This window comes from Panthera leo, chromosome F2, assembly GCF_018350215.1.
Source record: "Panthera leo isolate Ple1 chromosome F2, P.leo_Ple1_pat1.1, whole genome shotgun sequence".
NCBI lineage: Eukaryota > Metazoa > Chordata > Mammalia > Carnivora > Felidae > Panthera > Panthera leo.
The window spans coordinates 74,401,644-74,418,932 of NC_056695.1; the positions used below are offsets into that span (position 1 = coordinate 74,401,644).

The window sequence follows — 17,289 nt, forward strand, 5'->3', positions numbered from 1 at the left end:
CAGCCGGCGAGAGACAGACTAGAGAGACTGTCTGAAAACAGTTTCACCAAGTGTGAGGTCTAATTCCTTTCCTGACCTTTAAATCTGCCATTTCAGTGGCCAGGCCAGGTCAAGCCAAGGGACAGACACAAGCGAGAAGGCAGGCTGGTGGGGGAGCAGATCTGTCACTCTTACCCAAACTGGTGGAGGACTCCAGGAAGCATTTCAGCCAGCTGGTCCATGGAGGGGTACATGTACCTTGGGAGAAGCCATACAGAGGCCATTAGCGAGAGCCAGACCCCAGGGGAAATGAATCACTCGAACAGGGACACGCCAGAAGGGCAGGGCCCACGCACACCCTGGCCCGAGCGCCCAGGCCCCCTGCCCGGCCCCCCGCAGCCCTCCTTCCCAGCAGTGAGCGACGTGCACCTGCCTGCACACCCCCTGCCCCGTGCAAGGCCACACCCCATCCCAATCCTCCCCGTTTTGTAAACTGACCCTTGATCGATTGCTTCCTTGCTCCGCACCAAGCATTTGAGGAGCCTTAGAAGCCCATTTAATCCTTCACAATAACGGCTCTGTGAGGTTGCCATGATTTGCCCCAGCGCACAGATTGGAAACATCACTGAAGCTGGGGTAAGTGACTTGGTTTCCCTGCTGGGCACTTGGCATGGCATCCCACGTGGGCTCTGGGGTTTCAAGACTCCTGTGCTCACCTCCCAAAAGGAGGCCTCCCGGCAGCTCGCCTGTAGGACATTCCGGGCCACGGGGAAGTCCTTCCCCTCTCGCCCGTGTCCCCCAGAGATGCTCCGCAAGGAGCCTGGAGAGACTGCAGAGAAGTGGGCCACGCTGATGAGCTGGACCCGGGGGCTTTGGGAAATGGATAAGCCAGGGAGATTTTAAGGCACTGGGATGCTTCAATTCAATTCACACATCTTCTGGGCCCACAGCTCCTGTCAACAGAGGGCTGGGTGGCGGGGGGGGGAGGCTCCCCTCTGTCAAAACTGGATCACGACCGCAGGGATGGAGAAGGCGGGAGTGGTGAGGACAGACCCACGCTGGAGACTACGGAGTCTGCAGGCTGTCCCGAGTCCGCGCATTAAGGCGGAGGTTTCCCATCGCGGAACGCAGGGAACAACAGTCTCCTGTTGTTCTCCAACTCCTCAGCTGGGCCCACGAGGGGTTTCTTGTTCCCACTGTGCCCACCTCTCCAGTGGGGATACCAGTCGTCAGACCCCGGGACTATAAGGAGCCACTTCCCAGGCTGGTTCCTCCCTCTCGTCCAAGAACAACCCTGTCCCCCGGTGTCTCTGGCGGCACCTCGGGGCCCGCTCTCTTCCTGGCCTTCGCACCTGCTGTTCCCTCTGCTTCTTCACAAGCCACCGTGCGCTCACCTCCCTGGAATCTCCAGAAAGGAGGCCGGAGACCTCTGCCTCACCAAGGGCCCACAACCTCAGCCAGAGTTCTTGCACATTCTCATTCCCTTTCTCGTCTTCCCCGGAAGAACTCGAAGAATCCTCCCTTTCACCAAGGCCTCGGCTGCCGTCAGAGCAGGTGCACACGGCACCCCGTGTTAGGAGACCCCCGACTCCAGGTGGCGGGAAGAAGCCAGGGCCCATTCAGGCCGAGTTCCCACCAGCCACGCACTGAAATCACCTGCTAGTGGGGGGCGCGGGGAGAGGGACAAATACACTGCAGCTTGGCCTCCAGGTCAGCTTCATGAAAATTCCAGGGGGTGAGGCCCCAATCTTAGAATAGTTTTTAAATCTCCCCGTGGAGAGCTAAGAGCCACCAGGTTACCTCAAGTCTTCCACACCGTGGCCCCGAATAAAAATGGATTTCCTGACAGATCTCTGGTTCCATCTGTTAGTTAACCGGTAACGGCGTCCCACTCTATTAGAAAGCTTTTAATTTTGGGTCCTGGCCCCGTGTATGCCTACTCTGATAAAGGCTGATTATGAAGGATAATTCTGAACACCAATAAGGAAATCTATTTGTGAATGCCAGGAAGGTCCCTTCTGGGAGACGTGAAATCCAAGAACCCGCTCCCATCCTGGCTTAATGACAGCATTGCACGGAGGTGCCTCTGAGACGTCTGCCTCCCACCGGTGACACTAACTGTCCTGGGCACCCGTCAGCCTGTCCGCTGGCTGCACGCTGGGGAGAGCAGGCGGTATAAACACCTCGGACACGGGAACGTGACGTTCTAACGAGAAGGCGATCCTTGGAGTCAGCAGACTCTCTGACTCCCCCAGTGAAACTAGCTGGGTGACCTTGAGCAATGTTTAGCCCTTCCACCCTTCAGTTTCTTCACCCAGGAACCGGAGTTAACAACACCAGCCACGGAGCCGTAAGGATTGAGTGCAAGTGACACGTGCGTATAAAAATGAAGCCTGGACCACAGGAAGGACTTCATCAATATAATCTCCTATCATCCCCTCTCTTTTTCTTCCAACCTTTCTAGAACTCTCTCCTAACTATTTTTGCTCGTCAAGGTCCTCTCCCACTCAGTCCTGCCCAGGTCATTCATGCCCACCTATTAACAAACTAGCTACCTGGGTGGGTGAAAGCGGAGGGGCGGGTGGTGGCGGGGAATGAGGGGTTAGTGTTTCAGAGGGACGGAGTTTCGGTTTGGGATGGTGACAAGGCCTGGAGAGGGACGGTGGGGATAAGTGCCCATCAGTGCAAATGCCCGATGCACTTAATGCAACTGAACTGCACACGCAAAAATGGTGAAAATGGTATGTTTTAGGTTTATATATATATATATTTATATATATATATATTTTTTTTTTCTTTTCCTTTCTTTTCTTTTTTTTTCTGCAGTAAAACAAATGGAAAACCCAGTCTAACGCCCGCCCCCCCATCCACCTGCGCGGCCTTCCTCTCCGCCTCCTGGGGTGCCAGGCTCCCGGTCTTACCCCACGGGGAAGGAGGCAGCGCCGTCCTGCTGGCCAGGGGCATCCACGTGGCACACAGCGAAGTGCTGTGTGATCTCCTGCATGTCCTCGGAGTTGAAAAGGGGGTTGTAACACGTTTTGTCTGCAGAACAGGCAGGGGACAGAGATGAGGAAGAAGGAAGGAGAGAATACATTAGGGTGTTCAGCAGCACGTGAGGCGTTTTGCTGGTTTCACCCCCATTCGTCGGGGCGGGGGGGGATGAACACACAGGAAAGAAGCTCACGTCCTTCCCCCCCCGCCCCGCCTACCCCCCACCCCGTCCCTCTGGTGATGAAAGGCAAGTGGGCACGGAGGTGGAAATGGTCAATAAACTTTGCTGTATGTGCTGGCGGCTGAAGCTTAAGCCTCCAGCTGGTGCTGGGAGGAGACTCCCATCCCGGGTCCTGCTTCTCCCCTATCAGTTGTGGCTGTGATGTCCCCAGTGTGGGACCGGGCTGCCGCACTGCTATTCTCTTTCTGTCTGGGTCTCCTAAAGCCTCACGCTGGAAATAATGGCCAGGGCACACAATTCTCAAACAAGGAGGAGCTTAGGAGATAAAGCTCGGACAGCCTCACTCCTTACGTGGCCTTGGAGGAGTCTCCCGACTGCTGAGGGCCTGAGGCAAAGATGGCCACCTGGTCACCAAACCATCGCCATTTTCTTTCTGGGCCACACAGCAGGACTACATTTCCCAGCCTCCCTTGCAACGAGAGGCAGCCATGTGACCGGGTTCTGGCCAATAGCACACAGTGCTCACTGTTTCTTGTTAACACCTGCTGCCCGGTCTGTAGGTTTCTCCCTCTGCCGTCACCTGCCAGATGCAGAAGCCGCTAAGACCCCAGGGGATGGTGGTGCCACAGCTGGTAGGAGCCTGGGTCCCGGAATCCCCATGCGAAAGATGCCCCACAGAACGCCCAGAGTTATTACAGGAGTTAGGAATAGATGTATATCGCGTTTAGCCACAGAGGTTTTAGGGTCTTTTTTTTCCCCTATCAGATGTTCACTGATGACCGTGAACATCTCTAACAGGGGCATAACACCACCACACTTGCACAGCTTGCAACACTCAGGTTTACAGAGATGCCTGGCCCCGAGGGCTGTAAACGCCTTCCGAATCACCGGCAGAAATATTCACTTCTATTCTGTGTGATTTTAACATGCAGTAGATCTTGTGCCTTTAGCGTCCGTGAAAAATGGGGGACCCACATAGGCTGACACTTCCTGGGAATCTCAAGAATGCAGTGTAAACATTCATGGTAGCACTATTTGGAATAGCCACAAAGGAAAAACCAGCCAAGTGTTCATCAGCTGAAGAATGGGTAAACAAAGTAGGGCGTCTCTACTCAATGGAATATCATCCAGCCACAAAGAAGGAAGTGCTAACACATGCCACGACATGGATGAACTTGGAAAGAAGCCAGTCACAAAAGATCACATACTGCAAGATTCCATATACAGAAAATGTCCAGAATACACATATCCTTAGAAGCAGAAAGCGGACTAGGGCCTACCGGGGGCTGGGGAGTAAGGGAGATTGGGGCACGCTAGATTAAGGGTACAGATTTTTCAGAGTGATAAAAATGTTCTCAAATGGAGTACGTTGATGGTTGCACAACTCGGTGAAAATACTAAAAACCACAGTACACGTTGCTCAAAAGATGTCACTGTCACACGCGGACAGGGGAGAGCCCGGGTTCCCAGCACAGCCAGGCACACCGACAACTCTGCGTCTCATGGGGTGCATTCCAGACTCTTCCAGTCTGTGGCAAGATCCCTTCCCCCAACAGCTCCGGGAAGTGCCAGCAAAAGAGAAAGAGCTAGACTCCCTGCCACCAGCCCTTCCGAGCTGTCCTATTCGTCCACCCCCAGCGGGAACTGGCTCATCAGAAACAGAGACTCCCGGAAACTTACGGTTCATGCCAATGTCGTGGTACGTGAGGATGACGGGCCGGTTTCCCTTGGGGGTCCCGCACAGCGTGACGTGAATGGAGCCATGCACAGTCTCGATGTCCTGCTCCTGAGGGAAGACGGCAGACAGAGGGGCCTGTGATGTGGCACTTGGAGCATCAGTGTGGCTGTGACTACCGACTGCAGGCGCCCAGCGTATTTCCAACTGTGTTTTGAGGAAGTTCCGAGTACGTTTCTCATTTGGTGAGGAGGGCCCTGGCCTTTGGGCAGCACATTTCTCTGACCAGAGAAACCACTCCAAGAACCAGGGAGGGAAGGAGAACTCAGTCGGGAGGAAGAAGAGAGGCCTGGCTCGGACTGTGCCATTAACCGCACAGAACTTGGGGAAGGCACCAGCCCCAGCCCCAGAGGCCCTCTCTGCCCAGGACCTTGGTTTCTCCATCTGGGAAACTGAGGTCGTCAAAGCACGAGCTTCCTAGATTACCTGCCCCCAAGTCTCACCCGTCCCACAGGGTCATTACAACGGTGACTAGCATTTGATGGCCTGGGGCTGCCCCAAATTCAATCCCTACTTCCAAGAACAGCCCCCAATTTCCTTTGGGAATCCACTCCAGTCTCACCATCCATCCTAGTGGGTCTGTTGACAACGCTTGCCCATGTTTCACGGGCCAAGGCTATAATTCATGCATTCCCCCTCCCAGCTACAGGACCGGTTCACAGAGGGCAGAAGGGCTGAGTCAGGACAACCAGAGCCAACCGCAGCTATTGGGGAAGTGGATTAGACTTGACCCAGCAGTGCTGGGAGGTGGGGGGATCTGCAGCAGCCATATTGTTCCCATGAGGCAAGGGCCTGCCTGAACACACAGCCAGCCCAGAGATGGAAAAGACAGAAAGGAGGTCCTGCTGATGGCATCCACCATCTAGGATTTTCGGACCACAGGCCAACAACTTCCAGGCCCCCTTAAGGCATTTTGAGCTGACGACAAGAATCCTCGATGACATATCCGTCTCTGTCCTGTCCTCCCTTCTTGGAGGGCCGGGGTCCCTCTTCCCTTGGTCGAGGCCGGTGCTCCAGCTTGTGTCCTCAAGCCGGCTCCCTCAGCCAGTCAGCCCCACATTTCTCAGGACTGTACTGTGAATTTTTTTTTTTTTTTAAAGATCTAAAGACATGTTTACTTTTCCTCTATCCTAATTAAAAAAAAAAAAAAAAAAATAATCGCCTTGCCTTGATTCCAAGCCCATAAATTCACCTGCCAGTTTTTAACTAAACTTCTCCAAAGGGTGGCGGTCATGAATTTTCTCAACCCACTGCTTCGATTCACCTTCAGCCCACCCCCGTCTTGGGCTCCCACCTTCCTCAAGGTCCCCCAGGGGCTCCAAGGACCTGTCCCTCTTCATGTCTGAGAGCCGTGACCTCCCCTTCCAAGCGCTCTCTGCCTGCGTCCTCACCCCCCAGCCCCCACCCCCAACTCCTGGCTCTCCTCCTACCTGGTGCGGGCACGGGGGAGGCCACCAGCATGCTGGGGACAGGACCCTGAGAGCTCCCACGTTCTAGGGGTAGCGCTGAGCCATTTCCCTCTACGCCCTGCATCCCTACAAGGCCCCTGCGAGGGTGGCACATCCCCGAGCTGGCAGATGCTGCCACCCTGGCTCAGGGAAGCCAAGTCGGCTGCCCAGAGTCACGGTCAGGACCCACCCACCCGGTAGGCCAGTGTTCCCCACACGCTTCTTACACCCTCACAGTCTGAGAGGCGCGAGGACTCAAACCATGTTCCCTCCTTAGGAGGCCACGTTAGGTTAGCACTTGACATTCATTTCCCAAAGAGGGAACACTCCAGACGCCGTCTAACCTGCCCCCAGAAGCCAGCCTAGATGTGAGTCGTATCGGTCACTGACCAAGTGCAGGGGGGAGAGGTCTGTGTCCCGCCCTCACAGGCGAGAAGAAGAAACAGGCCAGAACCCACCCCCCCCAGTTAGGACCCCTGTGGATCTGGGCAAGCAGCCCCTTCCCCCAGCTGCCTGCACAATGGAAACGGGCCTGGGACCTGCCAGCCCTGGGGGATGCCGGGAGCCCACAGGACACGGCAGGAGGGACTGTGCCTGCAGCCCCTTGATCTCGGGCCTGTGAAGGGTCACCTCTGAGGCAGAGTGATGTAGCCACACACACACAGTCTACCAGGCTGGGGACCAAACCCCACCCCTGCTCCTTCTCCACTTAAGCCAGGGCGACTTTACCCAAAGACATTTATTATGCACCTACTGTATGCGTGTGCAGAGAGGAGTCGGTAAGAGCTCACAAGCTAGTGTTGGGGTAGCGGGGTGGGCCCCAGGCCTGCGGTAACATGTGGCAAGAGCTTGCTACATGCGGACATGGTGCTCTGGGAACAGTAAGAAAGAGGGTGTAGAACCCACTGAGGGGGGAGGGGCAGGGTGGGAAGGGGAGCAGGGTAGCCCCCACCCCCAGCAGCCTTCGAGGTCAACGGCTGGGCTGTCGATCTGGGAAACCTGGCTCAAAAATAAGGAAATACGCCCCAGTTCTCAGGCTCCACCTCCAGAACGGGGAGCGCGGTACCCGTGCTTTTAGCAAGAAGCCGCTCCCTCCCCCATCCCAAGCGCGGGGATGTGGGGGCTTCCAGCCCCCACCCTGAAGACCCCCGAAGCAAGCAAGTGGGGTGCCGGATAACCAACCAAGGGGGAGCGCCCAGGCTGCCGTCGCGTCTGTGAGACGGGAGAACCACGGAACGTCCCGGGGTGCGTGAGCGGTCACCAGGTGAGGCCCACCCAGGGCACAGCGCGGAGGGGACCCCCCCTCCCTGTCAGCGCCCAGGCCCAGCCCCATCACAAGGATCCTCCTGAGCATCCTGCCTCATCACCTGCCACAGAGGAAGTCTCCCGACCACGGAGCCCACCATCCTGGCCCCCTCCCTCTTCCCCTCAGTGCCCGACCCTTGGCTTGCGCCTATATAAACACTGGGAAAACAGTGGAAAAATCCACAGACGAGGGAGCAACAGCCTGGGCCCCAGTGGGGGCCACGGATCATCTGCCGGGCCCAGCCCTGGCGTTGAAGTCGATTGGGAACAATGGCCCATTGAGAGGGCCACATTCTCCATTGTCTCCCCAGCTGACCCACATGGCGCCCTCTAAAAATAGGCCAGGCCAGGCAGCGCCCGCCAGCCTGGGGTCATCGGGGTTCACAGCCGAGCTCTGCCCTCCCTCAACCCCTCTGGGCCCTGGGTCGCCATCTGTACGACAGGAGTGGGCCCCCTCACCCCAGCTTCTCAGGAGAGGAGGTCACCCTGTGGTCTGAGACACAGTGCCGGGAGGAAAGGACACCCTTCGTACGTGGTGGCAGACGTTGTTAATGCAGTGCCTGGAAGCCATCTTGGTGGCAGATATGGGACGCCCCTTGCCGGCTGCATCAGGGATGTCCCTGGCAGCACCCAGGGGTGGGGATGAGTTGACTCATCTCTGTGGAGGCCTTAAAATTACACGGCCATGGAACCAGAACTGAATCTGTCCAAGAAGGGAGGGGCTGCCTCTGCCCCGCTTACTGTTCTGTCCCGAGGCCTGGCACACGGTCGGAGCGCAGAGCAGGTGCATCAGGCCGCTGGTGAAACACCCGAGACCAAATGACCGCAGTAACATAACTTCTCTAGAAAGTCCTGACTCTTCTGGGTCCAGGCTCCACTCTGCCCCTTAACTGGCCGTGAGAGTCTCGGCAAGCAGCCTCTCGTAAGCTCCGGGATTGCAGTGACGTCTCCCAGGATTGGTGTAAAACCTCCCGGGACTGCATGAGCCCCACTGAGCCCTATGCTTTGCCCCCAACAGGAACCACGGGAGTGTCGTGGCCGTGGCCCCGCCACCTCACCCCTAGCCCGAACCTCGGTCCGGGCAGGAGAAGCTTCGGCCATGGCCAGCCTTATTTGGAAGCACGACCCATCCGGTCTCCGAAAGCGGAAGGGACGCGGTGCAGATGCGTAGGCGCGGCACCGTCCCCTGGGTCTGGGTGAGCCCACGTTGAGGGGCAACATCTGCCAAGTGCCCGCCAAGAGGCAGGCAGGGAGCCCAGCCTCCACGCCCCCAGCTATGCCTATCTATCCCATTTCACAGATGAAGAAATTGAGGAGACTTCCCCAAGGTCAGAACCTCAAGGTTCTGTAGTAGCAGAACCAGGATCCGAACCTGAGTCTTCCGGGCCCTCGTGCCGGTGCTGGGCCCATCAGGCCTCCCCTTCTGTGTCCGCCAGCCCACACAGGCAGGAGGAAGAAGAAAGGCCAAGTGCGATCTTTTCTGTGCCCATTCCTTAAGCCACAGATGCATGCATGCACGCACACGCATATAATGTACACAGGCACGCGCATGCATGCACAAAACACGTGCACATACGTATGCACAAGCCCCCATGTATGCACACCTGTGCGCACACATCCACACACATGTGCTTGCACACGCACACACACAGTTCTGAGCCAGCCCTGGTGGTCTCTCTCCATTGGCCAAAGCCAAGACTGAGCCTGAGACTGGATGGAGGAATTCAAACACTCACGAACACGGGCCTTTGTCCTCTTTAGACCCAAAGGAACATTCTGCCTCCGTGGCGATGAATCACTATCTAGCGTCCCGTGGGGAGGGACCTACCTCACAATCCCCCACGTTCTCCCAAAGAGAAGGCACCGTGATACTCCTCGGCCTCCCGCCGGATACGGGAAGGCGCCCGTCTTGGGGCTCGTCAAGGGTCCTCTCTCTGGCTAAGACGGGGGCTGGAAATACACACTCGGTCCCTCCGTCAGCCAGGTCTCCAACCTCAGCCCTTGCACGCTTCAGAGCCAGATCTCAGAAGTCCCTGCTCACAGACAAGATCCAGCCAGAAGCGTGCAACAGAGAAAAGCCAGGGCGCAAGAGTTTTCCTCTCACCTCCTCTGGAAAAGCCGCTCTCTCACGGCGTAGAAGAGGCGGCACAGGGCGGCCAGGAGTCACCAAGTCGGCCCTCCCACTGTACCCAGGCCCTGCCTTGAGTGCTGCGTCCCTGAAGGCACCTGCCGGCATTTTACAGAGGAGGAGACGGGCCGAGAGAGGGTAAGTTATCTGTCCAAGGTCACACAGCTGGAAGAGCACGGCGGGATTCGAACCCGAGACGGTCCAAAGCCTGTGCTCGTTGACTTCTGTTTTACCCTGTGTGCCCGGCGCTACATGAAGAAAGGAAGCCTTTAGTGCAGAAGGCGCACTGTGATTCTCTAAGCCAGCCCCGCTCCCCCCGACCCCCCACGCTGATGTGACCGTAGACGGCTTTCTGTCTCCCCGGCATCTCCAGGGACCAGCCGTCCACAGCCACGCGCAGGGGACACACTGGCACGTGGAATCGAGGAGTAACACTGGTTCCTCCTGCCCCTCCCGCAACGTGTGTCTGCCCCCATAACGCAGCAGGCCTGCTGGGTATCTGACTTGGAGGGGCCTCAGCGCAAACATCGCGGGGCTGGGCAGGCCCTTCTGTGGGCACCGTTCCTTTATTTGGAGCACCTACCCCCCGCGCAAAGAGCCATTTCATAGCCACTTCCCACCTGCCGGCCAGCTCCACCCTATCCCTGCCGTCTACACGGCTCGCAAGATGGCAGCTGGTGAAAACAGCACCTACCACGAAGTGTTCCTCCAAGAGGGTCCGTCTTTTCGGCTGAGTCCTGGCTTTGGAGCTTTATAAGCCACGGCTGAGCGTGTTGGCTGGCCTCTTAAACATCTGTTATTCCCTCCTTTGCGACAGAATTCCCAGCAATGCGTCTGATAAAATTCTCTCCTCCCCCATCTCCCTTGTAGCCAAGGGTGGTCCGGAGACTCATTTCTGACTCATGTCAGCAGAACTTGCTGGAGTTTTGAGGAGAGTGGTTTTGTTTTGTGTTGTTTTTTTGAGAGTCAAACGTGGCCTTTTGATTTTTTTCCCTTCACCCTTCCACCTGCTTCCTCCCTGGAATATGAATGCGATGCCTGGAGGTGCAGCAGCCGTCTTAGGAGCATGAGGACAAAAACCATATGCCCAGGAAGACAGAGCAGGAGGCTGAAGGAGTCTGGGACCGGGTGACATTCACAGGTCTTCCAGATGAGTGACAACAAGCCACATCTCCTTGTTTAGGGCAGTATCTGTGGAGGGATGTTAATTCTAGTGATACATTCAGCACGTGCCCTTGGCCAAGTGACCAGACTCGTCTGGGAATCCCTTCGGCTGTCAACTGAGGGCAGTAATAAGTCTATCTGCTCAGGGAGCTGCTCCCAAGACGAAAACCGAGCTAGACACACTGGGAAGTGTTTTGCAAACTCTCTCGATGCTGCTTGTTATGGATGCCCATCACAGAGATAATCAGCGTGAAGCCACAAGGGGTCCCAATGGCTTAAGTCAACGGGTTGAGTGATCCAGGGGAGCTCTGAGACCAGCTGCCGCCACCTCCCTCCCCAATCCCCCCCTTCCCAGCAGGCCCTGGGGAGAGGCTGAATGCTCTGGACTCTAAGGGATGACACCCCGAGACAGACACGAAGTCAGCTGGGGCGCTGGGCTGCCCCTCCCCTCAGTCTAGCACATCTTGGTCAAGGCGCGGCCGAGGGCGGAGGGCACTCTTTGGCTAGTCAAACGCAGCATGAACTCAAGCCTTGTTGGGGCAGGAAAGGCTAATCGTGACAAGTGAGGCTCAAGAGAAAATGCCAAGGCCTCGCCCCATCACCGTCCTTTCTGTAAATTATACCCTCCCCTCCCACCCCCGTCTTCCTGGCTCATCTCCAGGGCCCACAGTGGGGAAGGGGTAGGCCTGGCTATGCCTTATCCTTGTTATCTTATCCTTCCCATTAAATAAGAACCAGATAAAGGATGAAGGGTGCCAGGGAGGGCCACCCATGTGGAAGAAACATACATTATTCTATTTCCATCTAGGGACAGTCATCTGTTTACTGGGCAAACGCCATGACAGCTATTTCACAAATGGAAAAAGCCAGCTTCTGCGTGCATCCCAGCACACACACCTGCAGGCTGCGGAGTCAAGATTCAGGACAAGCCCCTGGGCCACCGGGTCCTAATTCCCAGCCGAGCCCAGGGCTGCCGAAGGCACGCCGGGTGCCCCTAGAAGACAAGACCTCCAAGGCGTCCAGTGGAACTCGTGGCTGCCCCCCCACACCCCGTTTCTCAGGTTTCCTTAATGCTGTCATCACATCATAGCAAAGCTACAGAGTCAGGAAACCAGCCGCTGCGGGAAGACAGGCATCAGCCTGGGAATACAGAGGGAAGCCGGAACCCACGGGGAAGACCAATTCTCCAAGGAAGAAAGAATTAGGAGGAAGGGTCTTTGTCGGATCAGAGAAAAGAGAGGGAGGAGCGCCCAGCATCCATCCATCCAGCAGAAGAGGGAGGCTTGCGTGCTGAGTCCCATGCTGTGTTTATTTCATGTTCACAACACCCTCTCAGGGGTGGTGATACTCCCCCAAATTACAGATCGGAAGAGGAAGCCCCTGGGAGGTCGGGCCACTGGCCAAGGACACACGACTAGCAAAGACAGAGCTGATCAGAACCCGCTTCTGTCCAGTGCACCAGGCCTGTGACACCAGGAGACGGGCATCTACCCTCGGTGAACCTGACAGCCTGGGCTGGACAGACCCGGGGAGAGCCAAGCCCCACCATGGGGGTGCTCGGTGGGAGAGGCACTCCTCTCCCACCCCTCACCCCCGGGAGGGCACTCCCAGGAAACCCGCAGAGGAGGGCAGAAGAAGAGGCAAGCCTCATTTCTCGGTGACCCAGATGAACGCTTTGCCATCTGTCACTAAGGGTTCGCTCTAAGCTCCAGTGGCCTTGCTGGGAGGTGGGGCCGGGGAGGGCAGAGATGGGAAATGGTGGGTTGAGGATTTCCAAGCCTGAGTTCTGCCCACCTTCAGTCAGGGAGCATGAAAACAAGAAGCAACTGTGTGAAAAGAAATTAGTAAAAGGTCACTGTTTCCATTTTCCCTAGAAGCTGCTCTGCTTCCAAGAAAAGGGGGGGGGGGGGATCACTTCTGCCCACCCCCCGCCCCCCCCACCCCAGGATCAGACTGGGCTCCAGAGTGGGAGCCAGACCCCAGCAGACCCTGCCTACCACCTCCTGTGCCCCAGCCCCCGACGCCCTGCACCCGGAGGCCCTGTGGGTGACATCAGCTCCCTGCCCAGGGACCCCTGGGGAGCACAAAGACACAGATTCCCATGGAAACCAAATCAAATCAAACTGAATAACTAAAGATCTAGGTGGAAGGAATTAGAAACAGCAAAGCCAACAAGAGAGGCGATTTGGGGCCATAGAGAGTTTCCTGTCTCAGGGGAGGAGTGAGGGTCAGTGGGCGGCAGATTGCGCCCCCCTCCCCCTACTGGTTATACGGACCTTGACTCCTGGCCCCGGGGGACTGGCTTTGGCTTCATCATCTATCTCAGTTCTCAGTGACCCGGGCCAGATGCCCTAAACCTTCTCTGAGCCTCGTCTCCTCCACTATAAAATAAGGTGGTGCTAACACCTCTCCTAAGGGCTGATGTAACGATGAAGGAGACAACGCAGAAGAGGCCAGTGCTGTTTCTGGGGTACAGTTAATGCCCGGAAGTCAGCTATTACGACCCCCATGATTATCACAGATCTCAGAGTCACATGGGCCAAAATTGAGGGTTATCTTGATAGCACCCTTTGGCGAGGACCCTTCTTAACATCTCCAGACTGATTTCTCATCTGCAGGAGAGGGTAACATTCCCACCTTGGGAAGGAAGCCCTGAGACAATCAGCGTGCGGATACGCGTTGGCTCCCTCTCCCCCACCCCCCCCTCCTCAGTGGCCCTCCGTCAAGCCTCCCTGCCTGGAGCAGAAAGGGAAGGGCTGGATCATAAAGCATCTGCCAGCCCTGATATTCTTGGATTCCAGGATTCCAGCCAAAGGAAGTAAGCTGGAACCCGAAACACTCCCACCTACCCCACTCACCAAATTTGCAAACACAGCTACCTAGATCCTGACGCCAGGAACTTCTCTGCAGAGTCACCTCATCTTACATCCTTCCTGCAGTCACGGCACCTCAGCCGTGCCCGCCCGGCCCCGTGCTCCGAGGGTCCCAGAGGGTCTCCAGGAAAGACAGGTAAAGTGGGGTCCCAAGAGCAGGTCGCAAAACCTCACATGCCCGGGTACCAATCAACCTGCCCCAAAACATCCCGCAGGCCAAAGCAAACTGCCCACCGTGAGATGATGCCACCAGGAAGACAGAAGGCCACGAGGCCACCGCTCTGGCAGCTGGGCCTCTCCTGAGGCGGGCAGCCCAGCAGCTCGGGCAACAGACCCTCCAGCGGCTTCTTGCTGCTAAGCTCTGGGCGACGGTGTGTGTTTGGATTCGGGGGGGTGGGGGTGGGGGGGAATTGTGCTTCGGGAAAAGAACAAAGAACAAAGAATCTGCTTGAGTTAGTCAAAATGCTGAAGCGCCGAATATTTTTCAAGAAATAACATTGGCCGCTTTCGGACACGCACAGAAAGGCTGCTCAGACTCCTTACACTTGACTTCCAAGGAACTGCCGGGCTGGGTGGGGCCCCACCGCAAGGAGCAGTGAGGGACCAACTAGAGGCACAGAGGACAGCGGGGCACCGCTAAGGCACGTCCACTCCCGACTCCCGCATTGCCTTCAATGGGCTAAACGTTAGCCCAAAGCATCCTTCAGATTATCTACGGGGCCAGGCTCTTCTTTCTTTTTTTTCCCCGACAGGAATTGCAAAGCGATGCTGGAATCCAGCCCAGATGGGCCCTTCCACGTTTATCGCTGCAATAATTGACGAAAAAACCGTCAGGGTCAGACCGCCTTGGTTCAGTGGGGCCCCTTCACAGCTGCTGGTCACCGGGAAGCCTCAGTTTCCACATCTGCCAAGTAGGGATGATGGTACAGGTCCCCGAAGGATCAGCAAGAGAGCGTGAGGAAGCCCCGGGCCCTGGCCTGGCTCAACAGGGGACCACGAAGTCCTCAGCAGGCAGGAGACATCCTGCCAGAGCCCCGTGTGAATCCTGGTGAGTCCCTGTGCTGGCCCGCCCCGCAGCCGCCCTTGACCAAGGCTCTGCCATCGCCCGCCTCTGCGCCTGTGGTCAGTAACCCGTCAGGAGGCAGACGGCATCACGGCGCAATGCATCTTCCGGAGGAAAATCCCACAGCAACCCCCGCCCCGTGGTTCTGGAGACTGCTGGAAGACGGAAGGAAACCTTCATAAACACCATGAGTCAACTAGGTTTAGGAGCCCAATCCAAATTAATATAGTTTTATACAAAGTTAACGTTTTGGGAGACAACCTTGAAAGGGTGTCATTCAGCACTCAGATTCAGCGCAAATATTGTGATCCCCTCGTAAGATTGAGCCTATTAGCTTAGCGAAGAGCTCAGCTCACCCTCAGAAGGCTCGGAATCCAAGCAGGGGTGGGGGGTGGGGGGCCCTGCGTGTGATGTAGGGCCATCTCTCTGCATGGGATGATCGGTCCCTAATCTTCTCCTGGTCACGCGACTGGCTCCAGGTATCATTATCAGTCTCAGGTTCAACGTCACCTCCTCCAACAGCCTTCCCTGACCCCCTCAACCCAAGACCACAGCACGAGCTATTGTCCTCAAAACCCCTACAGTAACTGGCATTGGCATTGGCATTGGCGTGTTTACTTTCCCCCGGTTCTGGGGAGTCAGAAGCCGTGGTTTTAAACGTGCACTCTGGAAACACACTGGTTGAGATCAAACCCCAGCCCTCTTCCTTTCTGCCCCTGAGACTGCAGGCAAGTTACTTAACCTCTCTGTGCTTCGGGTTCTCCTTCTGCAAAATGGAGACAGGAATCGTTATGAGTTGCCCCAGGAGCAAAACACACAACGCACTCAGAATGACGCCTAGCATATATTCAGGGCTCAATAGTGCTGAGCGATTAGTTTGGAATTTAAGTTCCTGAAAACAAGGATCGCCGCCTGTCACGCTCCCCACTGTGTCCCCAGGGCCTAAGACAATGCCAGGCACAAAACAGGCATTTGTTAAGGAACAAAGGAATGGGCAATCAGAAAAAAACTCCCACCTCACAGGACAGCTCTGGGATTAAATGAGCGGGCCCGGCCCAGCCTGGTGGACCATGTGGGTAGACCTTATCCTGTCTCTCCCAGCCCCTTGCTGAGGCTTCCCTTCTCGGTCACCCCTTTGCTGATGTCAGGAGGGCGCGGCACCCTCGCCCGCCCCCTCCTGGGAAACCATTGCCTGGACACCATCGCCTTCAAGGCTAGAGGGTGGGCCTGGGCCGGCAGGTGGGGCCAGAGGTCCCATTCTCTGCTCTACCAACCACCTGTGCCTTGGGATCGGAGCACCTAACAGCGCTTTGCAAACTACCAAGGGGGACAGAAATATAAGGAATTATCTTCAGAGGAAACACATAAACTATGCTTTCCAGGTTTCTCCGAATCAAAGCCCAAGCTTTGAAATAGCTACGATAATCGCATGATCGAATAATTCCACTTCGGAGCGTGTACCCAAGAGAACTGAAAGCAAATCTGTTCCGGAGCAGGTATGTGTACCCCACGTTCATACCAGCATTATGCACCATAGCCAAAAGGTGGAGGCAGCCAGTGCCCACTGACAGACGAACCGAAAAACCGAATGGAATGTTATAGAGCCTTGAAACGGCAGGGAAATCTGACACATGCTACAGCACGGATGAACCTTGAAGCGGTTACGTGAAGTGAAATAAGCGAATCACAAAAAGACAAACACTGTATGACATCACTTAATGCAACGGCGGTGGCCAGGGGCTGGGAGGAGGATTCGGTGGGGAATTAGTGTTTAATGGGGGCAGGCTTCCAGTTTTGCAAGGTGGAAAGAGTTCTGGAGACGGACGGTGGCAATGGATGCCCAACATTATAAATGTCCTTAATGCCACGAAACACTTAAAAATGGTCATGGTGTTGAATGTTATGTCTATTTCAACACACACACACACACACACACACACACACACACAAACTTGGAAAAAAAATAGACTTAGGGTGTGTTATTGACCCAACACTGACCAGGACACATCCCTTCAGGGTCCCCCACAGCGTGGGACCCATGCCAGCCTTGAGATAATGAGTCCAGGGCTTACAGTTCCTGGGGTTCTGACCCTCCCCTCTGCCAAGACCAGCCAGCCTCCTCTCCCGAAAACTTGTTCTTGGACAAAACTCCAGACACACCCCCAGTGCCTGCGCCAACCCTGAGAGCCGATGGAGCCAGTAAACCACAGAGAAGGCTGGGTTCACTTTCCCAAGCAGAGCCAAGAACATCAAGCCTTTGCTCGGCTTCCCACGTGGTCCCAAGCCCACCCAACTGCTCCCCATTTCCCTCCCGCACAGGTCCCACACCTCAGCCTCTCCTTCCGGCCTTCACGGAGGGGGGGACGGGCTCTTGCTTCCTGGGCCAGAACTCAAACCAGCTTCTTTCCGGGGAGAAGGAGCT

General features: G+C 56.2%; 1 protein-coding gene across 1 annotated transcript in view; it reads right to left on the reverse strand.

Moving 5' to 3' along the window:
• Positions 1-17,289, reverse strand: part of NDRG1 (N-myc downstream regulated 1) — a 52,543-nt gene that overhangs the window by 19,328 nt on the left and 15,926 nt on the right. Inside the window, exons 4-6 of the mRNA XM_042924405.1 lie at positions 4,832-4,937; positions 2,901-3,021; positions 175-237 (exon numbers count right to left, since the gene is read on the reverse strand). Coding sequence (XP_042780339.1) covers positions 175-237; positions 2,901-3,021; positions 4,832-4,937 — 290 coding nt within the window. The remainder of the gene's footprint in view (positions 1-174; positions 238-2,900; positions 3,022-4,831; positions 4,938-17,289) is intronic.